Source organism: Myotis daubentonii, chromosome 2 (assembly GCF_963259705.1).
Source record: "Myotis daubentonii chromosome 2, mMyoDau2.1, whole genome shotgun sequence".
NCBI lineage: Eukaryota > Metazoa > Chordata > Mammalia > Chiroptera > Vespertilionidae > Myotis > Myotis daubentonii.
In genome coordinates this window covers 6,709,870-6,735,062 of record NC_081841.1, presented here as the reverse complement: position 1 = coordinate 6,735,062, position 25,193 = coordinate 6,709,870, and the positions used below count along the sequence as shown (strand labels likewise).

The window sequence follows — 25,193 nt, the reverse complement described above, 5'->3', positions numbered from 1 at the left end:
AGATCTGTACAAGATCAATACAACTTCAAAGGTGAGGCTAAGGTGGATGGGCGTACCAGATATTGGACCTATGCTGAAGCCTGGTAGAGCAGCAAGGTAGTCACCCAAGCATGGACAAGTGAGGCAATGGAGCATATGAGAGAGTCAGAGACAACCTACACACACACACACACACACACACACACACACACACACACACACAGCACACACACACGAAGGTTGTGGCATTGCACGTCAGTAGGACACAATGACATTGAAGGAAAGTCATTAAATGTCCTTGCATTGGCTAGCCAATACAAAATAAAAAATGACATGTCTATGTCATGTCATATACATACATGATAAAATGAATACATTTGAAAACATTAAAAATTAAGGCATGTATACATGGAAAGACTTCATGAAGTGAGACCCTAGCCACATATTGAAAGAAAGCATTTGCAGTGTAACTGACAAGGGTCACTATCCAGCTTGTCTGAAAGCTCTCCTAGAGTAAGAGGGACAGGAGGCTGCCTGCGGTGCCCTCCCCACCCTGTGAAGGCAGAGGGACCCAAGCAGAGCACCAAGCCCAGAACGAGGAACTCAACGCACATCTGTCCCTGATCCAAGGTCCACACATCCCCATCATTCAGCAGGAGGCAGGTGGAGAGCGTTCCTGGGCTCAGGCTTGGGCTGGGTGCAGGATGGTGTGGGGAGGGCTCCAGCCTGACCCTCCCAGGGGAGCAGGGCCTGCCCCATCCCCTCTCCCTGCCATCATCACTTTCCCTTTCCCTTTGCCAGCAGCCTGGGTCCTGCTGCACAGAGGAGCCTGTCTCCAGCAGAGGTCAGCTCTGTCCAGAGGGAGGGCCCCAGAGGAGGAGAGAAGGTGGGTCTGAGGCTGAGGAAGAGCACACCCCAGGGCCCGCCCACCCCTGCAGCCAAAGCAGGAAGGAGGTGGGGCCTCAGCTGAGAAGACTGGGAGTTTCTCCATCCAGGGACTTTCCTAAACCTGGGCCTGTGAGCAGAAATGCAGCACCAGCGCCGGGGAACAAGGGCAAGGCCCAGGCAACACTTCACTGCGGTGCCCTGGCCCAGGTACTGCCCCCACTCTGTCCTTCTCTGTAGCCCTTTCTACTCGGGGGCCCTGAGGAGTCTCTGTCCTCAGCCTTGTCCTCCCCCTGGTCTAGCCTGGCTTCTCTCCCGCTCTGGGCACCTTCTCTGCAGGCCCCACTCCATGCGGGCTTTGCCCTCTTCTGGGGAAGCCCCCACAATTGCTTCTGAATGGCCCCTCCTGCCCCTCGCCCAGGCCTGTTGTCCACTTGGGCCTCCTCTCAGTCTGCCAGTTGTGGGCTGGCTGTCCCCTCCCTGCCCGCGGGGCTGCTGCTCTGTGGCCTTTCCTGTGCCCTCTTGGCCATGAGACTTGCACTAAAGGATGAGTGGAGCACTGGGGGCATTTGGCTTGAAGCACTTGGGTCCACTTTCTGTGCTACTGACCCCGTTATCCACACAGAGTGAGAGGAGCTCGCTGAGCAGGAAGGGAAATCCTCTCTCCCAAGGTGCCTGTGAGTAGAAGAGCAAAGTCAGGCTGTCCCCAGAGGCATTCCTGTCCTGGAGTTTATAGTGCACCCACCGGTAGGAGACACACTGTTTACAATGAGGGACAAAAGAGCCTCTCAACCAATAGGTCCCCGCTGCCAGCTGACGTCATGCAAGGGCTGGACATGGCTTTCCCTGGGCAAGGGACCGGCTCTCTCACTCAGCAGCCCTGTGACTTGGACAGGCTACTCCCCGCTCTGTGTCCCGTTCCCTCCTCTGTAAAATGGGATGAGGCCCCTGGATTGGGGAGGAATAGAGGAGTTCAGATACAGGAGCTCTTAGAACAGTAGCTGGAGCCTGTGAATTGCACCTTAAAATGAAAATCTAACATTTGGGGGATTAAGGCAGTTTTATTACTCATTTCTGTATTCAAATGATTGGGGGTGATGGGTTGGGCGTGTGTTGTTGGAAGCAGCAGAGCCAGGCCCTAAGGGACAGGACAGGAGCCCCTGCTGTCCCTGCAGCCCTGCTCTCCCCCTTTCCCAGCTTTCTGCCTTGAGGTGGCAGGAAATGCTGAAGGGAAGGGGTGCTGGGTGGCAGGGCACCCAAGCCACCAGATGGGAGAATCTTGAGGGAACCCTGCATTTTCTCTTTTCTCTCCTGCCCCCAGGAACCCAATGAGATGGTTTAGTCTTGAGTATTTCTACTTTCACTTTACAAACTGGCCTAACCCCAAAGGTCGCAATGGCTGCTACCTCTGCTACCAAGTGAAAAGAACAGAGAAGGGCTTTTCCTTGGACATGGGCACCGGGGTTTTTGAAAATGAGGTATGTGCCCCATGATGCTGTCATCAGACGCAGGAGCTAAGCCAGGGAAGGATGTGGGGAAATGATAATATGTAAAATGCCAGAAGCTTCTTCCCATAACACTGTCCTATGTTTTAGCCCTGGATGCCCCTGCTTGACCCTCCTGAATCGCCAGGTACACCTGGGTGAGGACGGCAGCCTCAGCAGACACAGAGCAAGCCCCTGCCTTGCAGTCAAACACTAAGGTCTCCTGTGAAGTGTCCACCACACAACAGCCCTCCATTCCCCATCCGGACAGCAGACTACTCAGAGCCCTTATGGGGTGGATGGGGTGTCACCATGGCAGTCCTACCTGTGGGAGCAGGATGGAGGGGCTGAAAGTCAGCATGTTTCCCAGGACACGATTAGGTCATTTAACCTTTTCTAGTACCCAGTGTTCAAACTTTCAGAGAAATTGATCAATTTAATGTTGATAACATACTTTGTGATATATCGAAGATATTGCTTCAACATATCGTTAATATAAAAGGTCTCATGAGATAGTTTACATTCTTCTTTCAAACCACGTCATGGAGATAAGGAGTGTATTCCGTATTTGTCGCACACATCAGTGCAGGCGAGCCGCATTTCAAAATCACAGTAGACACTTGTGCTAGTGGCTCCCTGTGGGCAGCACGGCTCTGGGCCCTCCCCGGCAGACAGCACCCAGGGAACAAGCCTAGACCCAGCGGCCTGGCCTGGACCAGGCACCCCGAATGCTCATAGAATGAAAGAATGGGAGGGTGGGTGTTGGAGTTTATGGATGAGGGTGGGAAGGGATGACTAAACAAATACAGCCTGGAGGGGAGACGTTTAAAGAGGAATCAATCAATAACATGCTTCTGAGACTCTGGCTCCCTGTACCCTGGTCCCCACTCCTCCAGCCCTGCAACATGCCTGCTCGGCCAGCCCAGAGGGCCCCCTTCCCCTCTCCATCTCTCCCAGTTCTATCCCAAGAAGCCCATCCACACAGAAATCTGCTTCTTGAATTGGTTCAAGACCCAGCAAGCATTCTTGGCCCAGAACCTGTCCCGTGAGGAGAAATACCATGTCATGTGGTTCATGTCCTGGAGCCCCTGCTTCCAATGTGCCAGGCAGGTGGTCGCGTTCCTGAAGGACCACAAGTACGTGCAGCTGAGCATCTTCGTTGCCCGCCTCTACTACTCCAGTCGCCCCCAGTACCAGCAGGGGCTGCGCAGCCTGCAAGGCGCAGGGGCCCAGGTGGCAATAATGACTCCAGCTGGTGAGAGCAGAGGGCGCCAGGGCAGAGGTGTGGGGGGACTAGGACCAGCCAGGAAGGACCTAGAATCCCCAGAGAGGAAGGAGACGCCCCTTAGCTGCCTGCGGAGGTGGTGCTGGAGTCGGGGAGTCTCCTGGAGGAGAAGTTCAGGGGAGAGAGGTGGTCCAGGCTGGGGAGGGAGGTGAAGGACACGTGCAAGAAGGAGGCTTCCAGAAGGGGGAGTGGGGCCTGGCTCAGATTCACAGGGAGAAAGGGGACTGAAGTGACAATGAAGTCCCGGAAGGAAAGAGAAGCGTCTGAAATCATGATGGGAAGAGTGGTCCCTAAGAGTCACACACTGTGTGTCCCCTCAGGGCTCCCGCAGCAGAAGCTCACCTTGCTCTCCCCTGTTCCTTTCAGACTTTGCCTACTGCTGGGACATCTTTGTGGATGACCCCCTACAACCATTCCGGTACTGGAAAGGAATATATTTAAACAGTTGCAGCCTATCTAAGACTTTGGTGGACATTCTCAGGGTGAGGTGACTCCCTCTGACTTCCCCCCTCTTCTCCTCCCCCCTCCTCTTCTCTCCCTGGGCCTGTCTCTCCCTCTGGGCCACCTGCTCCCTCCTGGGCCCCAGCTCCATCCCTCCCCTCAGGACTCACAAGTCCCTCTGCTTTCTCCCCTCCTGCGCCCCTTTTCCTTCCCCCCCTTTGTGACTGCCCCTGACTCTGCTCTGTTCACCTTCCCTCCTGCCTCACTCCCTGCTTCCCCCACCCGCTCCTTCTCAATCCAGAATCTAGAAAATTAAAGGATGGACTTCAATCTCTCTAAACAAGTGGGGAGACTTCTGGTGAATGCGGAATAAAACACTTTCTTCAAGAAGTAAAAACGGCCCTAGCTGGTTTGGCTCAGTGGATAGACCATCGGCTTGCGGACTGAAGGCTCTCGGGTTCGATTCCAGATAAGGGCACATGTTGGGGTTGCGGGCTCCATCCCTGAGCAGGAGGCAGCCGATCAATGATTCTCTCTCATCATTGATGTTTCTATCTCTCTCTCGCTCTCCCTCCCACTCTGAAGTCAATAAAAAAAATAAAAAAATAAAAACAAGTAATAAAAACTCATAATTCGCCACCATCTCCAAGTTGATCAAAAGAAACCAGCAAAAGGCAATGAATGAGCTCATTAGGAATTTTTAAAACTCTGATTGATTTACTTTTCATTTAAAATCTATGATATGGTCCCAATACACACCAGTAACATTCTATTCATTACTATCAGAGTCATTTTTATATTTAGAAAATCAATTATTTACATTGATTTTAAGTCCAAAGCAATAACATGAAAGATTAAGAATCTTCCACAAATGTGTTTGCCTCTGTAAGTGTTCCATGAAGTCCAAACAGTTCAATAAACACCTGCAGAAGTGAAAATGCCTTTCTCTTCTGTAGGAACCTCGCGGGAGGGCGGTGGCCACACTAACTGCCACTGGCCACGTAAAGTCAGCAATATTTATAGGAGCAGAAGCTCAAACCCAAAAGCCTAAACGCATCGACCACGGATGTGCTGAGAGTAGTGCTGTGTTGAAACGACAGCCCATGCGATAGGAGAGGAGAGAGGCTCAGGGTCACTATTGGGAAGAGCAATTGAAGTTGACATTGGCTGAGGGGAGGGCTGGGGATTACTGTGTCCTCAGGCCTTTCCAATTCCAGTCCCTGGAGAGGACGCTGGAGGGAGGGGCTTCCCTGCAGACAGGATCCCTCTGCCCTTCCCAGGACCTGGCCACGCAGGATGCAGTGCAGGCAGCGGCTGTCTGTCCTGCCGTGTCTCTGTGGAGCCTGAATCATGCTGAGCGATCCCCTGGCAGGTGGCATCCTGCACACGGCCTTCCAGGCAACGAAGGCTCCAGGTCTCTCACCACAGGCTTCTGCTCACATGTCCGGACCCCCCTGTCACAGCCTCACACAGGACTGTGAGGGACTGGGACTGAGTCCTTTAGTTTACAGACATTGGAGGGATGGAGAATAAGGACAGTCATAGGCCTGTGGCCAAAGCAGTAGGAGGGGACTGAGTCAGGAGGACACAGAGCCAGAGGGAGACTTGATAGACAACGTGACCTGAGGAGATGGAAGAAGAGGACAGGAGAGGGGTGGTGGGGTGGGGTGGGGTGGGGTGGGGTGGGGAGGGGTGGGGTGGGGAGGGGAGGGGTGGGGTGGGGTGGGGTGGGGTGGGGAGGGATGGGGTGGGGAGGGGTGGGGTGGGGAGGGATGGGGTGGGGAGGGATGGGGTGGGGTGGGGTGGGGTGGGGTGGGGAGGGGCGGGGGTGGGGTGGGGTGGGGTGGGGAGGGGTGGGGTGGGGTGGGGAGGGATGGGGTGGGGTGGGGAGGGGCGGGGTGGGGTGGGGAGGGATGGGGAGGGGTGGGGAGGGGCGGGGTGGGGTGGGGAGGGATGGGGTGTGGTGGGGAGGGGAGGGGTGGGGTGGGGTGGGGTGGGGTGGGGTGAGGTGGGGTGGGGTGAAGCACGGCCTGGGGCCAATGGTGCGAGACAAGGGGCAGGAATGAGATCAAGGACAGAAGGCTGGGTTGTCAGGGGACTGTGGCCGCCATGGAGGGGCTGAAAGTCAGCTTGTTTCCCAGGACAAGCCCTGTGGGAGGCGGAGGACAGTGTGGGCCTGGTCAGCCGCTCAGTTGATGCTGTTAAAACCGGGCCCCCCCCACCCCCCCCACACACCCCCCCAACTCAGCTCTGGGGGTTGTCTTCTCAGCTGGTCTCCTCCAAGCCTCAGATGGCGGCCACCTCCACATCTGAAAGTCGGGCCTGATGCTTCCAGCTCCCTCCCTGCCGTTTCCTGACCCCACTCCCTCAGGAGGGAGAGGATGGAGGAGAGTTTTTTGTCTGTCTGTTTGTTTTTTGACAGACAGATCCTGCCACAGGTTTATTTGTACAAACAGCACAGGAGGGCACCAGGGCCACGGAGACAGCAGCCCAGGGGCCCCCCAGTCCTTCCGTCCTCACGTCGGCAGACAGAGGCCTCTGCTGTGGAGCCTTCGTGGGGCCTGGGCACCTTTGGGAGCCTGAGCTTTAACCACACCCGCAGCCTGGGTCTTGGTTTCCTCCTTGGCCTTTGGCTGGCAGAGCCTGGGCCCCTTCCCAATGCGGCAGGAGCAGGATTTCCAAGGTAGGGGTGAGCCATGCAGGCAGGTCCACTGAGTTTGCGGCTGCCGCCCTTTGGGGTATTGGGCCTGGGCTCCTTGGGCTTGACCGGGGCCTTGAAGGCCTCTGTGCCTGCGCTCATGGCCTTGGCGGTGTTGGCCTGCATCTTGTCCGGCTCTTCTTGTTGAGCTTCTTGGCAAAGCGCATGTCCCTGGGGTGCTTGGGGTCTCCCCCTTAAGAGAGTCGTATCTTTGTGACTGGCGTTTCTTGATGCCGCTTCTGTGCCATTTCTGGGGCTGGTGGTGTGTGGTGTGGCTCTTGGACTTGGCCATCTCTGCACCGCAGCCCGCGGCTCCCAAGCTCCAGGGACCGGAAGCTGAAGGAGAGTGTTCTCAGGAGGCGTGTGTAACTGTTGGAAGCATTTGCGACTTAGAAGAACGTGGATTTGCAAGGGATGTGCTTTAGGTATTAGTTCCTTGAAGTATCTTCTTAAGGCACAATTCCTCAAAGATTTCACACATCACCAATTTGTAACAAAAAGGAAAAAGAAAAGGCAGAGTTTCTGCAATGATGTTACATTGCAAGATAGTATTTCCAAAGTTTAAACGCTGAGAATAGTTTCATATCAGTGAGATGTCCCTGCCACCTTCCCTCTTTGTCTGTTTTGCAGGTTCTGGACATTATGGCTGGGGCGGGGCAATCAGTGGGATCCACCCCCAGCCACACCATGATTGGGTTGGAAGTGCACATGTGACCTAAATCTGTTCAATCAGTGTGAACCTCAGGACTTTTTCCTGGGAATTCTGGGACACACCATTGGTTTGGATGGTGTGTGGTGAACATGTGGGGCATGGTGCTGCTGTAACCATTTTTTAAAAAATGATTTATAAAACTTGATTTCAGAGAGAGAAACATGGATGGGTGGCCTCTTATAGGGGCCCCTACCAGGGATGGAGCCCACAACCGAGGTATGTGCCCAGGCCGGGAGTTGGACCCACAGCCTTTTGTGTAGGGGAGGACGCTGCAACCCGCTGAGCCCCTCACCCAGGGCATTTTTCTACCTCAGGGAGCTGGTCTGAGAAGAAGCCAACACTGGGCACCTGAGCGGAATGGAGCCCAAGTCCTGACGTAACAATGACCTCGTTAGTCCCAGTCCTTGTTTAATCACCTGGAATGGGTGTCTGTCCTGACTGAACGCATCCTGAGCCGAATCCTGTCTGGTGTTTCTCACAGCAAGCTGAGAAGGTGTGCATCTGATTGGCAGGGTGAGATGCTGTTTGCATCTATTTTATGGCTTCCTTCACCCCCAACCAAGGCCTACATGCATTACGTTGACCATTAACTCCTTTCTGTGAATAAAGCAGCGTGTGGAGCCACCTTTGGTTCACAGAGCCCTTCCTCCTGGCAGTCACGGCCACGTCGACTCTGGCACCGACCCAAAGGCCCATTCCTAGCCCAGGACTCACAGGGACCATGACCTGTAAGTAAAAGCCTCGTATCAGGCTTGGAATGACCAGCCAATGGCAAGCCGGGCAGCACTTTCCCTTCCTGTTCGCACCCACTGTGCCGAGGGCTCGCCGTGTGCCTCACCCTGTGCAGGGTTGGCTGCTCAAAGGCACAGTAGCCCCTGCCATGTGGATGCCGTCATTGCTGCTCTACTGCGTATAGTCGTGATGCCTGCAACGTACAACAGTGTCATCCGATAGAGGAGTTTTGTCAATAGTCCTTTGGCTTTCTCTCCTAGCACAGTCTTTATCATGATCTTCACAGCAGGTTTACAGTCTTCTTGGGGATTGCATGACTGGCTTTTATGTGCATTTAAGAGGGAGCACTTTAGAATCATGCTTCTGTAGCTTTGGTCTCCCTTGAACCTTTAGTAACAAGAATTATTAATTTCTCATTAGAAAGCATAATTTTTTTGTGCTTCCTCTGAAAAAACTGGAGTGATTGCTTTTTTGGAAGGTCATGGAAGACCTTTTTCATGGCTTCTGACTAGTATTTATCAAAGCTTTAGTTTTAATGGTAACATATTGAGAGCTTGGGGCAAATGGGCTGCTTGTATGATAAGTGAAAACTTCATATATTTCTCATTGAACTTAAAAAATTTTTTTTACTTGATTTCAGAGATAAAGGGAGATGAGAGAGACAGAGAGAGATAGAGAGTGAGAGAGCGAGAGAGAGAGAAACATCAGTGATGAGAGAGAATCATCTATTGGTTGCCTACTGCATACCCCCTATTGGGGATCGAGCCCACAACCCGGGCATGTGGCCTGACCAGGAATCAAACCGTGACCTCTTCTTTCGTAAGTCAATGCTCAACCACTGAGCCACATCGGCCGGGCTCTCATTGAACACAATGTCATTTACGGCTACATGCACAAAGTCGTTACCCAAGAATTCCTTTTTCCTAGAGTGTGCAGTTTCATATTTCATAGTTACACTGGAGAGCTGTTTATTCATTTTTTTTATGGTGCTCTTCTGAGGAGTTAGGCTGCTATCTTCATCACTACATCTATTTGCCAGTATTGATCCATTTTTGTGACCTGGAGATAGAATGCAACATAATAGGAACCACAAAACTTTAAACATAACAAACAAAAACAACTTGTAAGCTCTGTCCGTGTGATTCTTGGTCCTTTCTAGGCAATAGATCTCGTCTATCTGGTAGCTTTTAAGGTTTTATTTTTACTCTTGATGCTGAAGCCTTACAAAGGCAGCTTTGGTGAGAGAGACAGACACGGGGGGAGAGGTAAGAGGCAGATGGGTAAGAGCAGGCAAATCCTTCAAAAAAACATAGCAGGATTGTGAGGCCACGAATACTTTGTCCTCAGTCTTTTTCCTTCAGGTCTGGCCTTTGCCCAGGAGCCTTTTGCTCTGTCATCGGCCTGCAGGAGGCTGTAGGGAGCACAGGCTCACAGCTGTGCTGGGCTGGGACACTGAGGCCAGCCTCCTCCAGGGTGACCTCTACCTTCTCACGTGGAGGACAGAAAAGACCCAGGAACATTGACAGACGTGGCCTCCTCCCCGTGGTCACTCCGCTTGCCTTTCCCGGGCTCACGTACTGGCTCTGACCGATACCCCAGCAGGATGTGAGGGGGATGGAGGGCCGGGGGCTGCTCGGGAACATGGGGTTCTCCTTCCTTGGGGCTATGGTGGAGCCCACTTTCCAGCACCGTTGCCATTATCTTCGGCCAATGGAATGTGAGCAAAAGGGACACATGCTTCAGGCAGAACTTTAAACGCCGCCCAGGCCCCTGCCAAGCCGCTGGGCGGTGGCCCCGTGGGGGCCCCGGTGAGACCCCTCCCTGGCCACCGCGGACAGGAGCACAGGCAGGAATCAGGTGCCAGTGAGGCAGCCTCGGGGACCTCGGGGACGGCTTGTTCTGCCCGGGACAGGCAGGTGCCCACGTGAATGAGGAACAGGGACCCCGGGGCCAGTTTCGCTCCCTGACAGCCCCCCCTGACCAGCACCCAGCAGACCCCGCGAGCCTGCCTGTCCCCAGCCCCAAGGCCTCCTTCACACTGGAGGGCGCGTGTATTTTCAAGCTCTCATGACCCGAGCCGCCATTCTTTCATTTTTTTGTTTGCCAATCACACACCAAAAATGGGGAATATTCTCAGCAAACCCTGTGTTGGTTCGGATTTTCAACAAAAATATTCCCCAAAGTATTAAAGAAACAGAACACCCAGGGAAGCTACTGTTGGGCCTACAGTCTCCGCTGGTGATGGATCTGTGTAATATTCAGCTTCTCCGGGGGGCGGCGCTGCTGTGCAGGCGCTGAGTGTCCGCATCTTCATGCAGGAGCCTCGCTCTGTGTGGGCAGCGGTGGAGGTGCCGCGAGCGGAAGGGGGTCTGCAGGGAGGAGAGCTGCGGGCGGGATCGGATGCAGGGACCACAGCTGCTGAGAGAGGGGACGCGCACCCCGGGGACCCGCCAGGCCGCTCTCTGCGCGTCGCTTGCGCCCCGACTCCCAACCGTCCCCTTCGGGTGGCGGCCGGAACAGCAGCGGGAGAAGGAGGTGGCACCCCATTGGGCTGTGCTGTGTGGTTGGAGGGAGGATGGAGCCCAGCAAAAGCCTGGCTGTGCCCCAGGGCGGGTTTACGGGGAGCCTGGCCTCCAGGGAAAATCAGGAGCCGCCTGCGCGAAGCTGAGCAGAAGGAAGACCTTTAAAAATACGATTGTTGTTAGAAATGAGGGCGGCTGACCATCGCCCTGGCTGGTGTGGCTCCCTGCATAGAACGTGGGCCTGGGGACTGAAGGGTCCGGGTTCGATTCCACTCAAGGGCACATGCCTAGGTTGTGGGGGCTCGGTCCCCAGTGTGGGGGTGCAGGAGGCAGCCCATCAATGCTTTTCTCTCATCATGGATGTTTCTATCTCCCTTCCTCTTTGAAATCAATAAAAATCTATTTTAAAAAAAGAAGAAACAAAGAAATGAGGGCTGTTACACTTCAGGAAACTGGGTGCTGTTATTCCCAAATTTCAAGATCCCTCAAGACAGACCACCAGGGAGCCGGGTCCGATGTAAAAGCATAGAGTCTTTTATTCAAGCCCAGGCTTGGTCCCCCTCTGCCTCCATTACTGGATGCGAGAGAGAGCCCCAAGTCCCAAGAGAACAAAGAATTTATAGGGCTTGGGGAAGGGGGTGGAGGCACTTGGTTGATTCTGGTTGGTTGAGTGAGGGCGGGGGGGGGGCTAGTTTCCCTTGCTTTCCCATTGGCTGAGATAAGGGCAGGCTGAGTAACTGATACATTCTATGGCTTTCCTAGGAGAGGAGTTAGGGACACAGCTATCAGTTCCGTTCTGTCCTTTTCTTAGGGACACAGCTATCAGTTCCGTTCTGTCCCTTCAGTGCCACTGTTTTGATAACGAGATCTTGTGCCATAAACGCAGCACAGGGCACATCTTGAGGTTCTTACCGTCACCGGCATATGAGGGTTTGGGGGCGATCCTGTGAATGTGAGCAAGCAATGCAAACTGGTCTCTCCCAGAGCACTGTGACCTCACACACTTTTCTCTGTGTCACACTGAGGGTCAGAGAAGTTCTCCTGACAGACACCCTGAGCATCAGAAAAGAGAAGCCGTGGACCCTTCGTAGGGGCAGTAGACTGAGTAGGGGACGCACAGCGGGTGGGGTGCGTGCCTCTAATTCCACCCCCAGAGGCTCTGAGCAGAAATGATGGCTTCAAGAGGCTTTTTTCTCTAAAAAAAAGTCTGTGGTTATAAGAACAACACCCACTCGTAAGCAATTTGAAAACCAAAGGGAAGTTGAGGCAACAAAGGATCCATCTAACCTCCTGGAGATGGTGACTGTTTTCATGTTATTTTTATTTGTTTAAAGGTTTTATTTCCATGGAATCTGGGGAGAGACTGAGGAGAGAGAGGGGCCCAGGAGAGGTGGCAGCGAATTGAGTGCTGAGACACCCCCGGGCCCAGGACTGGGGCAGCCATTCTCTCCGGAGACTGAGACTCCTCCCCCCAGCCCCCAGGCAAGGAGCACAGCCACACCCAGATTAGACCCTGAACAAGATGAAGGATTAAAATAATCTGATCAGTCCCTGGGAGTTAACAGGGTCTGGCCTATAGAGGGATTTTCAATCCCAGCAACAACACAGAGCAGCGTAACAATTAAAGAGCCAGCTCTGGATAGGACTAAGGTGAACCAGACTGACGAGTAGAAGAACCGAAGAACCTTCACTACTGCAATTTTTTTTTTTCTTTTTTCACCTTTTAACTAAGAAACCAATTTTTTTCTTCTTTTTCCATCACCTGATTTTACCCTTTTAATTACTACATTTTTATTTTTAACCAGTATTATTACGGCTACCATTTTACCATTTTTTAAAGTGCCATTTTATTTTCTCTTTATTTTATTTTGGGATTAGTGTCCTCCATTCTATTTTCATTGTTCCTTTAGCATCAATTTTCCCTACCTCAATTTTACCTCTATGCTAAAACCCTCTCCCTCACTTTTCCCCTTTTGTTGTCCTGTTTCTCTTACCCTATTCCTGCTTTAGATTTTTCCTATTCCTTCTGTTTACCTCCTGTCAAAATTTCACCCTACTTATATATCCTACTAGAGGCCCGGTGCACAAAAATTTGTGCACTCGGGGGGGAGGGGGGATCCCTCAGCCCGGCCTGTGCCCTCTAGCAGTCTGGGACCCCTCGGGAGATAACGCCCTGCTGGCTTAGGCCTGCTCCCGGGTGGCAGAGGGCAGGCCCAATCCCTAGGTGCAGCCCTAGGTCGGGCTCAGAGCAGGGCCGATTGGGGAGTTGGGGTGCCACCCCCTGTCATGCACAGAGCAGGGCGGATTGGGAGGTTGCGATGTCACCCTCAGTCACGCTCAGGGTAGGGCCGATTGGGGGGTTGGGGCACCGCCCCCTGTCACACTCAAGGCAGGGTCGATCGGGAGGTTGCGGCGCCACCCCCTGTCACGAACAGAGCAGGGCCAATCAGGGGGTTGGGGTGCTGCCCCCTGTCACGCACACAGCAGAACCCATCAGGGGGGTTGGACTCCGTACCCTGTCATGCACAGAGCAGGGCCCATCAGGGGGTTGGGGAGCTCCCCCCTGTCACCCACAGAGCAGGGCCCATCAGGGGGTTGAGGAGCTCCCCCCTGACACTCACAGAGTAGGGCCGATAGGGGAGTTGGGGCACCGTCCCCTGTCACACACAGAGCAGGGCAGATCAGCGGGTTGGGGCGCTGCCCTCTATCACCCACAGAGCAGGGCCGATCAGGGGGTTGGGGCGCTGCCACTCTCACACTCAGGGCAGGGCCGATGGGGAGGTTATGGCTCTACCCCGTCACACACAGAGCAGGGCCCGGGAGGGGGGGGTTGGGGTGCCGCACCCTGTCACACACAGAGCCGCAGGGCGATCATGGGGTTTGGGCGCTGCCCCCTGTCACGCTGATCCCGGTGCCAGGAGGCCTCAGGGCTCCGCTGATTCTGGTGCTGGGAGGCATATTACCCTTTTACTATATAGGGTAGAGGCCTGGTGCACGGGTGGGGGCCAGCTGGTTTGCCCTGAAGGGTGTCCTGGATCAGGGTGGGGGTCCCTACTGGGGTGCCTGGCCAGTCTGGGTGAGGGGCTGAGGGCTGTTTAGAGGCTGGAGGTGACAGAAGCTCCCAACCGCTGCTTTTTTCCTTTTTTTTTTATTCTGGGCCAGCTTTAGCTTGAGGCTTGGCTCCAGCTCTTAGGCCTCCGCTGCTGAAAGTAGGTTTCTGACCTTTGCATACAATGTTGCGATCCTGCTGGCTGAAGTCCCGTGGTATTTGTTACAATGTTTCTAAAATGCAGGCTCAGAAGCCTGCAGCCACAGGCGGGGAACGTTGGTTTCCTCCATCACTGAGGAAAGCAAGCCTCATGTTAGTTTCAAGGTGCCTGGCTGCCGGCCGCCATCTTGGCTCTCAGTTAATTTGCATATCTCGCTGATTAGCAAATGGGAAGGGTAGCGGTCGTATGCCAATTACCATGTTTCTCTTTTATTAGTGTAGATTTCCAATCCACTGCTCTAAATCCTTATACACATATCCCTTATCTTTCTTCACTATCCAAAAAATTTTTTTTCTTCTTTTATCTTTCTGTTGTTTTGTTGCTGTTTGCTTGATTGTTGAGTATATTGGGTTTTTTGTTGTTGTTGTTTGTTTGTTTGTTTTTTTTGTGTCTTTCTGTGTGTGTGTGTGTGTGTTTTTTAGGACTGGTTGTGAGGCTGTTTTTCTTTTTCTTTTTCATTTTTCTGCTGGTTTTTCCCCTCCCTCCACCCACCTCCCCCTCCCCGCCCGCCCCCAGGCTGGTTATTTTTATGCTTCTGTTTTCCCTTGCCTCTCTTGATATTATTGGTTGTTTCTAGTTTGCATTCATCTCCAGGGAGCTGTGGCTGGAATTTGTTGGGATTAGTGGCAGTTCTACAGGAGTTTTCTCCTCATATAAATAGTCTCTTCCCCTCTTCTACATCATTCTCTCTTTTCGCTCTTTTATTTCCCTCTTTTTTTTCACCCCTCCTTTTCCCCAATTTCATGTTTGCACTCCTTTCCCCCCCCTACTTTTCTTTTCTTTTCTTTTTTCTCTTTTCTCTTCTTTCTTCCTTATCCCCTAATTCTCTTAATTCGGGTGGTCACCTTTATTTGGGGTTATTAATATCGTGAATATATTTGTGTTTAGTGCCTGGTACATGGTGCCTTGTTGTGTTGTATTTTGTGCCTTTAAATCAATGCAGCAGATCCAAGCAATAGCAGCCTCCTGAGCACCACACCCTCTGCCTGAGGAACAGCAGCTGTACGTGAAGCCTCCCCCACCAGCCAGAAGAGCCACCACAGCTGTGAACAGCACCCACCAGAGGAGCTGCTGCCAACTGAGGAGCAGCTGCTACCGCAACCACCCAAAGAGCAACCACAGCCCAAGGAGCCACTGCCACCCTGGGAGCAGCCACTGAACAACTCAATATCTATATATGTCGGTGAGATCAAACATGGGTAGACAAAGAAACCCCCAAAGGAAAGAAAAGGAGGACTCTCCAGAAAAGCAGCTAAGTGATACAGAGGCATGCAACGTGACAGAAGAAGAATTCAGAATATGGGTCCCAGAGTGCATAAACCGGATGGAGGAAAAAATCAATAACATATGCAAGAAGCTAGAAGAAACAGATGAAAAAATCAACAACTTAAGTAAGACCCAAAAAGAAAGGAAGAACGATATAGCTGCAATAAAAAACACCATTGAAAGTATCAACAGTAGACTAGGAGAAGCGGAGGACCGAATTAGTGAATTAGAAGACAAGGAAGCAAAACACACCCAAACTGTATTGTAATTGGAGAAGAAAATTAAAAGACAGGAGGAGAGCCTAAGGGAGCTTTGGGACAACATGAAATGAAACAACATACGAATAATAGGGGTGCCAGAACAACAGAAAGATGAACAAGGATTAGAAAACCTATTCGAAGAAATAATGTCACAAAACTTCCCTGAGGTGGAGAAGAAAAAAGTCACACAAGCCCAGAGAGTCCCAAACAAGGTGAACCCGAAAAGACCCACACCAAGACACATCATAATTACCATGGCAAATGTTTAGGACAAAGAGAGAATCTTACAGGCTGCAAGAGAGAGACGGAAAGTTACATACAAGGGATCTCCCATTAGATTATCAAATGATTTCTCAACAGAAACACATAAGGCCAGAAAAGAATGGATGGAAATTTACAAAGTGATGCAAAGCAAAGGACTGAATCCAAGAATACTCTATCCAGCAAGGCTATCATTCAAACTTGAAGGGGAAATAAAAAGCTTCACAGACAAAAAAAAAGGCTAAGGGAGTTTATCAGCACCAAGCCAGCCATGCAAGAAATGCTAAAGGGACTGGTGTAAAAAGAAAAAAGAAAAAGCTCAGAAAGAAAACAGCCACACAAAAAAAGAAATGGCTACAAACAAGTACCTTTCAATAATAACTTTAAACGTAAACGGACTAAATGCTCCAACCAAAAGACATTGAGTGGATGAATGTATAAAAAAACATGACCCATACATCTGCTGTCTACAAGAGACCCACCTCATTACCTCATTAGAAGGGACTCACACAGACTGAAAGTGAAGGGATGGAAAAATATCTTTCAGGCAAATGGAAAGGAAAAGAAAGCTGGGGTAGCAATACTTATATCGGACAAATGGACCTCAAAATGAAGGCCATAACAAGAGATAAGGAAGGCCACTTCATAATACTAAAGGGATCAATACAACAAGAAGCTATAACCCTGGTAAACATATATGCACCCAATGCAGGAGCACCCACATACATAAAAAAAACTCCTGGAAGATATCAAAGGAGAGATCAACAACAATACAACCATAGCAGGGGACTTTAATACACCACTGACATCACTGGATAAGTCCTCTAGACAAACAATCAGCAAAGAAACAGCAATCCTAAATGACTCACTAGATCAGATGGACTTAATAGACATCTTCAGAACACTTCACCCCAAAGGCACGGAATACACATTCTACTCAAGGGCTCATGGGACAGATTCAAAAATAGACCACATATTGGGTCACAAGCAAAGTCTCCCCAAATTCAAGAAGATTGAAATCATAAAAAGCATCTTCTCAGACCACGATGGCATAATATTAGAAATAAACTACAAAAAAAAAAACAACCCAAAATACTCAAACACTTGGAAGTTGAATAGCATGTTATTAAATATTGATTGGGTTACCAATGAGATCAAAGAAGAAATTAAAAACATCCTGGAAACTAACGACAATGAAAACACCACAATCCAAAACCTATGGGACACAATGAAAGCAGTCCTGAGAGGGAAGTTTATAGCTCTACAGGCCTATCTCAAAAAAACAAGGAAAAATGGTAGTAAATCATCTAACTCTACAACTCAAAGAATTAGAAAGAGAGCAACAAGAAAACCCCAGAGTGAGCAGAAGGATGGAGGTAATAAAGATTAGAGCAGAAATTAATGACATAGGGACCAAAAAAAAAAAAAAAAACAAACAATACAGAAAATCAATGAAACCAAGAGCTGGTTCTTTGAAAGGATAAACAAAATTGACAAACCTCTAGCCAGACTCACCAAGAAGCAAAGAGAGAGGATCCAAACAAACAAAATCAGAAACGATAGAGGCGAAATAACAACAGACCCCACAGAAATATACATGATTGATAAAAAATACTATGGACAGCTCTACTCCAACAAACTAGACAACCTGGAGGAAATGGACAAATTCCTAAAAAAATACAACATTCCAAAACTCAATCAGGAAGAATCTAAAAATCTCAACAGGCCAATAACTATGGAAGAAATTGAAGCAGTCATCAAAAAGCTTCCAGCAATCAAAAGCCCAGGGCCAGACGGCTTCACGGGGGAGTTTTACCAAACATTTTAGGAAGAACTAAAACCTATCCTCCTCAGACTACTACAAAAAATTCAAGAGGAAGGAACACTTCCAAACTCATTCTATGAAGCCAGCATCACCCTAATACCAAAACCAGGTAAAGACAACACAATGAAAGAGAATTACAGGCCAATATCCCTCATGAACATAGATGCCAAAATCCTCAACAAAATCTTAGCAAATCAGATCCAACAGTACATCAGAAAGATCATACACCATGACCAAGTAGGATTTATCCCAGGGATGCAAGGATGGTACAATATCCACAAATCAATAAATGTGATACATCACATAAACAAATTGAAAGAAAGAAACCACATGGTCATATCCATTGATGCAGAAAAAGCATTTGACAAAATCCAACACCCATTTTTGATAAAAACTCTCAGCAAGGCGGGAGTAGAAGGATCATACCTCAACATAATAAAAGCCGTATATGACAAGCCTACAGCCAACATCATACTCAATGGACAAAAACTAACACCATTTCCCCTAAGAACAGGAACAAGACAGGGATGCCCACTCTCACCACTCCTATTCGACATAGTACTGGAAGTGTTAGCCATTGCAATTAGGCAAGAAGAAGAAATAAAAGGCATCCAAATTGGAAAAGAAGAAGTAAAACTGTCCTTATTTGCAGACGACATTATATTATACATACAAAACCCTAGAGACTCCATCAAAAAACTACTAGACTTAATACATGAATTTGGCAATGTAGCAGGATACAAAATTAACTCCAAGAAATCTGAGGCATTTCTATACACCAATAGTGAACTTTCAGAAAGAGAGATTATAAAAACAATCCCATTTACCATTGCACCAAAAAAACTAAGCTACCTAGGAATAAACTTAACTAAAGAGGTAAAAGACCTCTACTCAGAAAACTACAGGACGTTGAAAAAAGAGATAGAGGAAGACATAAACAGATGGAAGAACATACCGTGTTCATGGATTGGTAGAATCAACATCATTAAAATGTCCATACTACTCAAAGCAATCTATAAATTCAACGCACTTCCCATTAAAATACCAATGGCATATGTCACAGATCTAGAACGAACTCTACAAAAATTCATCTGGAATAAAAAAAGACCCCGAATAGCTGCAGCAATCCTGAGAAAGAACAAAGTAGGTGGGATCTCAAGACCAGATATCAAGATGTATTACAAAGCCACTGTTCTCAAAACTGCCTGGTACTGGCACAAGAACAGGCATATAGATCAATGGAATAGATTAGAGAGCCCAGAAATCGACCCAAACCAATATGCTCAATTAATATTTGACAAAGGAGGCGAGAACATACAATGGAGCCAAGATAGTCTCTTCAATAAATGGTGTTGGGAAAATTGGACAGATATATGCAAGAAAATGAAACTAGATCACCAACTTACACCATACACAAAAATAAACTCAAAATGGATAAAGGACTTAAATGTATGACAGGAAACCATAAAAATTCTAGAAGAATCCAAAGGCAACAAAATCTCAGACATATGCCGAAGCAATTTCTTCACTGATACAGCTCCTAGGGCACTTGAAACTAAAGAGAAAATGAACAAATGGGACTACATCAAAATAAAAAGCTTCTGCACAGCAAAAGAAACCATCAACAAAACAATGAGAAAACCCACTGCGTGGGAAAACATATTTGCCAATGTCATATCTGATAAGGGCCTAATCTCCAAAATCTATAGGGAACTCATACAACTTAACAAAAGGAAGGTAAACAATCCAATCAAAAAATGGGCAAAGGACCTAAATAGACACCTTTCAAAAGAGGACATTCAGAAAGCCAAGAGACATATGAAAACGTGCTCAAAGTCACTAATCATCTGAGAGATGCAAATCAAAACAACAGTGAGGTACCATCTCACACCTGTCAGACTGGCTATCATCAACAAATCAACAAATGACAAGTGCTGGAGAGGATGTGGAGAAAAAGGAACACTCGTGCACTGCTGGTGAGAATGCAGACTGGTGCAGCCACTGTGGAAGACAGTATGGAATTTCCTCAAAAAACTAAAAATGGAACTCCCATTTGACCCTGTGATCCCACTTCTAGGAATATATCCCAAGAAACCAGAAACACCAATCAGAAAGGATATATGCACCCCTATGTTCATAGCAGCACAACTCACCATAGCTAAGATCTGGAAACAGCCTAAGTCCCCTCCGTAGATGAATGGATTAGAAAACCATGGTACATCTATACGATGGAATACTATGCTGCTATAAAAATGAAGGAACTCTTACCATTTGCAACGTCATGGATGGAACTGGAGAGCATTATGCTAAGTGACATAAGCTGGTCAATGAAGGAAAAATACCACATGATCACACTCATTCATGGATAATAGAGACCATTATAAACTTTTGAACAATAATAGATACAGAGGCAAAGCTGCCTCAAACAGATTGTCAAACTGCAGCGGGAAGGCCGGGGAGGGTTGGGGGGCAGAAGGGAGGGGGGTAAGAGATCAACTGAAGGACTTGTATGCATGCATACATGCATAACCAATGGACACAAGACACAGGGGTGTAGGGGAGGCCAGGGGATTGTCAAGGGCTGGGAGAAAAAGAAAGGACACATATGTAATACCCTTTGTAATACTTTTAGCAATAAAAAAATATAAAGGTTTTATTTCCTTTGCAGCACACAGAAAGGTGCATATAAAGAGCATCCACACACCCTGTACCCAAGCTCACCTGTTGCGACCATTTCCCCACTCCTTGCACAACATGCACCGCTGTGATTGTGTGAGAGAAAGGCCTGGCCTACCCGTTACTGCCGTCCCCCAGCCCCCAGGGGCAGGGAACTCAAGCAGATACTATTTCACACCGTGGGGCGTGGGGCTTGGCAGCTCCCGGCATCCTTCCCACAGCCAAGTGGGGCTCTGACGGGCCGGCTGGCACAGGTGTGGCTGTGCCAGTGTGCGGGCAGCCTGCCCAGCTCCAGTTCCACTATGGGGCGTGCACCATGGCTTCCCTGTGTTATTTAAAATATATATATTTTTATTGATTTCAGAGAGGAAGGGAGAGGGAGAGGGAGATAGAAACATCAATGAAAGAGAGAATCACAGATCGGCTGCCTCCTGCACGTCCCACAATGGGGATCGAGCCCGCAGCCCGGGCACGTGACCTCCTGGTGCATAGGTCGATGCTCAACCACGGAGCCACCCCAGCTGGGTATCCCCGTGTCACCGCCTTTGCGCTGTCACCGTATAAAATAAGTGCAGGTGGCAGTGAGAGGAACTGCAGGCGATGGGGCAGGAATGCGGTGCAGGTGGGCGTGGGGATCACGAAGCAGGAGACAGGCCTGTGTTCATTGATGATGGACACGATGTGTTCACATGTGTGTTAAATGCTGAAACCAATGACCAGCACTTGTGTCCAGAAGCCAGAGAGACTCAGAGATTTTGAGAAATGTTCTCGTTCTCTGGGAGTGGGCTCCTCCGGACGGTGTGGAACTGTGTGGCTCCTGTCAGGAGTCTCCCCTCTGAGTTTCTTCAATGACTTGCGGACGGCTTCATTCCCAGACCCCTCTCATTTGCCATATTTTCAGAAAGTCACGGAATGTGTCATTTTAATGGCAAAATTAGACCATTTTAGACGTTGCTACCATAGGTTGGAGTTTTAATAGAAGTGATCAGCGAGCAGGAATTAAGGGTCAAGAGAATGTTCTCACAGGTGACAGTGTCCTCGTAACTGCAGGGTACCTGTCTTTTTGGTCGTAAGATCTGAAATCAGCATATTCTCTCTGTGTGTCTTGTGAACCATTGAGTCCACTTGGCGTCCTTTCAGTTCATCTCCAGGTGACATTCCGAACGGTGAGCGCACACAAGGGCTGCCCTGACAACTGGGTACAGAATTCGAAGGAGAACACCCTTCCGTGTGGCAGTGACTGGAAGTACCGCAGGCCCAGGAGCAAAAGCAAAGGCGCGACCAGCAGGTGTGGCAACCCGTGCAGAACAGAACCCGGGCGATGCACGAAGCCCAGGCCAGGAGCAGCAGGGCTGGGGCTCAGGGAAGCACATTTGGGGGTCTCAGCAGTGAGGGCCCTGGCCCTGGAGGGATGGGGCCCAGAGAGAGGGCGGGGCAGGGCCCTGCTGGAGAACACCCGGAGGAGGGAGGGTTGATAAGCGTAGCCCTTGGGGGAGCTGCCCATGTGGACGTGGCCCTGGCAGCCTGGACCTGCCTCTCCCTGCCTTTGTCCACCTGGAAGCCTCTCCTTCTGCAGTGACTTGATTTGTGTTCAAAGATTCAGGAAGTCTTTGCTAATGAAAGAAGTCACATAATACAGAGGTATCTCCTGGGAAAGTTTATAGTCTCTCTCTCAGCACCCCCCAACCTCACCCTTCCCTAATCTCCCTCTTCTGCAGAGAAACAAGTGCTTTGAACACAAAGTACTTCCCAGTCTCTTTATCTATTCAGTTCTTGACCAATATTAATTGAGCATCTACTGTGTGGAGACTTGATCCAAGGCACTGGGGGCACAAATATGAGTAAGGTGCAGGGGGCTCCGCACCTCCAGGGGGTTATGTCATGGTGGCGGGAAGTACAAAAGGGAGGGAGGTTTCTAGATGTAGAGGTGAAAGTGAGGGGGTCCTTTCTGCTGGGGGGGGGTCATTAGCTGAGGCTGAGAGAGTCTGAAGGGGGCAGTGGAGCAAGAGAGGGGTCAGTCTCACTTCCCCATGGAGATGACACATCTCATCCAGTTGCCAACATCAACAGAATTGATGCTGCCTCGCCCCCCCCCCCCCCCCCCCACCCAATGGCAACTCCACCGTCGTCATCAGCAAGGCTCCCAAACACACTCACCGGCAGGCGCTGTGTGGCCCTGGCTCAGACCACACGCTCCACGACAGCCCTGTCACAGCTCCTCTGGTGGTGATGTTGCCAGGACTGTTTCACTTCCTCATTTCTTCTTCCCGGGTTTCACTTTCGGCCACTTCTAACCTGTCATTTGAATTTAAATGGCTTAAGATGTTAGACTTCTTTTCTCATGAAAACAACCACAAAGCCAAGAGCAATCTGGTGAACCTGCCTGGATCGGATTTGCCTTTTCATCTGGGAGTTCATGTGGGAGATGATGCTCTATGCCCTTTAGGAAACGTTTCCTTCTTGAGAGTGTAAGCTGTGTAGCGCTCCCTTGTTCGTTCACTGTGTCATTGGGGTGTAACTTACAGTTGAGTGCAAGGTCCTCGGTTTCCAGGTGGTATAACATCACCCAGACTGAGGCGGGCGATGTCCAGAACCCCAGATGGGGAGTCCCTCCTGTCCCCTCCCACCTGCACGTGGCTGGGGGCCCTCATCAAACCCTTGTTTTAGGTTTAAATTGAGGCTCATGTACACGCTTCTCCCAACGGTACTGGCAAATTTAAATTGTCCTTGCACTCTAGAGTGAGTGTTTGTAGAGTCTGGAATGACAGGGCAAACGCCCTGACTTACTGTTAAGTTACATGCTAGTATATTGTGTGCTGGTGGGACTATAGCTTTTACTTACCTGGTCTTGCACATTTTCTGCAGTGAGGAGGGAGCACGCTTAAAATCACAGTCTTATCAGCTGCATCGAACAGGAGTGAATTGTGATGCCCACCTCGTCCACTGCCCTGTGACACGAGGACTCAGGACTCACACAGGATGAGTGGCCACCAGGGCCCTCAAAGAAACAGAGCCTGCCCGGCCCACGTGGCTCAGTGGTTGAGCGTCGGCCTATGAACCAGGAGGTCATGGTTTGATGCCCGGTCGGGGCACATGCCCAGGTTGCAGGCTTGATCCCCAGTGTGGGGTGTGCAGGAGGCAGCTGATCCATGATTCTCTCTCAGCATTAAAGTCTCTATCTCTCCCTCCCCCTTCATTACTCTCTGAAATCAATAAAAATGTATTTAAAAAGCCACCTCACCAGAGCACGACAATGCCACCAGCTAAGTGACACCCACCATGTATGGTCTTGGGGACCAGACATCGCAGGCTGGGGGAGGGAGGGTGCAGGACTGGAAGCGGTCGCCAGTGCTCCCCGGGTTTAACGCTCCTCCGTCCCGTTCTTCTGCCGCCCCTCACCCTGTTCCTGCCCCACCGACCAGCCTCACCCCCTCTCCCTCCCAGAGGCCGGGAAAATGAGCTCTAAGCGCCTGTGTCAGGGCTTTGCCTTTATGTCCCTCCAGGCTCTCCTGTCCACAGTGCAGGTCACTGGAGTCTCCAAACGAGTCGCCGGTAGAAACAGGGAATTCGTGGGTTTCCCACCGGCCATCCTGCTCAGAGTAACGACATCCGTCCCCTGAGAGGGTGCACAGGCTCAGAAGCTCAGGGGAAGGTCCCCTCCTCTTTCCCATGTTCATTCCCGGATGAGAGTGACCTTGGAGGTGAGCGGCCCTCAGGGACCAGAGGAGACCCACAGAAGACAGCACGGGAGCTGACACTGGGGAGCCGTGGGCCTGGGACACTGTGCAGAGGAGGGAGGCTGGTGCTGCCTCCCCCACGCTCCCCTCTTCTAGACACAACCTGCCTTCAGCCCCTCCAGGCCAGGAGGGAGACTCTGCCCTGAGGGGAAGGGTAGGGCGGGGTCACGGTGAGCTGAGCTCCCCTTAGGAGCCACCCTGTAGGGGAAGGAGCTGGACTGGGAGCCTTTGTCCGCCCATCACACACAGGAGAACAGAGAGGCTCCCAGCAGGGCGGCCAGGATGGCCTGGGAGCAGAGGCTGCAGGGTGTGCCCACCTCAGGAAGGGGCACCGCTGGTCCTCTCCACCCCCAGCCTCGATGAACGGGGGACTTTGTCTTCCAGGCTCACGTGTGACCTGAGCCCCAGCTGGTAGAGTTTGTCCCCAAGAGGATGCCCCTCTGTCCTACTGACTGTCCATCCGGCTCCTCTCAGACCACCCTGTGCCGGCCCCACAGTCCCTCCCAGGGGATGTGCCCAGCTTGGGGAGGGCGGGGCCAGCCCCACTGTGTCCTACCCTGGCCGCCCCACTGAGAACCAGGCTGCTCCCTTTCAGGCCGGCTCCTCTCATCCTATAAACATCACTGACTTTTTCTTGACCCGTAGGAATTCCTGTGACCACGGCCCTCCCATGAAGGACACACAGAAGAGAAAGCCCTTTGCACCTTTGCACTTTGAGGTGTTTATTGAACGATTTGGACTTCATGACACACTTACAGAGGAAAAGACATTTTATGGAGATTCCTAATCTTTCATTTTATTGTTTTGGATTTAAAATCAATAAAAAATAATCATTTCCCTAAAAGGAAAAAATGATTCTGATAGTCATGAATAGAATGTTACTGCTGTGTATGTAGAACAAATCACTGATTTTAAATGAAAAGTAAATCAATCAGATTTTTAAAAAAATTCCTTCTCAGCCCAGTCGTTGCCTTTTGCTGGTTTCTGTGGATCAAGTTGGGGATCCGGCACGTGATGTGTTTTCATTTCTTGAAGAAAGTGTTTTATGCGTCGTTCACCAGAAGACCCCGGCTGTTTAGAGAGATTGAGTCCATCCTTCAGTTTCCCTGATTCTGGATCGAGAAGGAGGAGGTGGAGGAAGCAGGGAGTGAGGCAGGTGGG

The 25,193-nt window shown here is 50.4% G+C and overlaps 3 protein-coding genes across 7 annotated transcripts in view; 2 read left to right on the top strand and 1 right to left on the bottom strand.

Moving 5' to 3' along the window:
- The window catches only part of LOC132226953 (DNA dC->dU-editing enzyme APOBEC-3G-like), an 89,733-nt gene that overhangs the window by 46,311 nt on the left and 18,229 nt on the right, over positions 1 to 25,193 (top strand). The window lies entirely within an intron of this gene.
- Positions 1 to 25,193, bottom strand: part of LOC132226950 (DNA dC->dU-editing enzyme APOBEC-3G-like) — a 53,351-nt gene that overhangs the window by 21,545 nt on the left and 6,613 nt on the right. The window contains exon 5 of one of the 5 annotated variants that reach the window (XM_059681514.1): positions 24,767 to 25,138. The exons of 2 other annotated variants lie outside the window; for them this stretch is intronic. In XM_059681514.1, coding sequence (XP_059537497.1) covers positions 25,108 to 25,138 — 31 coding nt within the window. In that variant the 3' untranslated portion in view covers positions 24,767 to 25,107. Of the gene's footprint in view, positions 1 to 24,766; positions 25,145 to 25,193 lie in introns of those variants that run through there. 2 more of the 5 variants (XM_059681513.1, XM_059681516.1) reach the window with 2 other exon arrangements.
- On the top strand, positions 220 to 5,705 carry LOC132226949 (DNA dC->dU-editing enzyme APOBEC-3Ca-like). The gene is made up of 5 exons (XM_059681511.1): positions 220 to 1,074; positions 2,186 to 2,342; positions 3,306 to 3,603; positions 4,000 to 4,115; positions 4,376 to 5,705. Exons 1-5 carry the CDS (start codon positions 1,007 to 1,009, stop codon positions 4,388 to 4,390), a joined length of 654 nt encoding a protein of 217 aa, XP_059537494.1. The 5' UTR covers positions 220 to 1,006; the 3' UTR covers positions 4,391 to 5,705.

Coding starts and splice junctions, on each gene's coding strand:
- LOC132226949 (XM_059681511.1), top strand. CDS start 1,007: ATGCAGCACCAGCGCCGGGGAACAAGGGCAAGGCCCAGGCAACACTTC. Junction 2,343..3,305: donor CCGGGGTTTTTGAAAATGAG/GTATGTGCCCCA, acceptor CATCTCTCCCAG/TTCTATCCCAAGAAGCCCAT. Junction 3,604..3,999: donor GGCAATAATGACTCCAGCTG/GTGAGAGCAGAG, acceptor TGTTCCTTTCAG/ACTTTGCCTACTGCTGGGAC.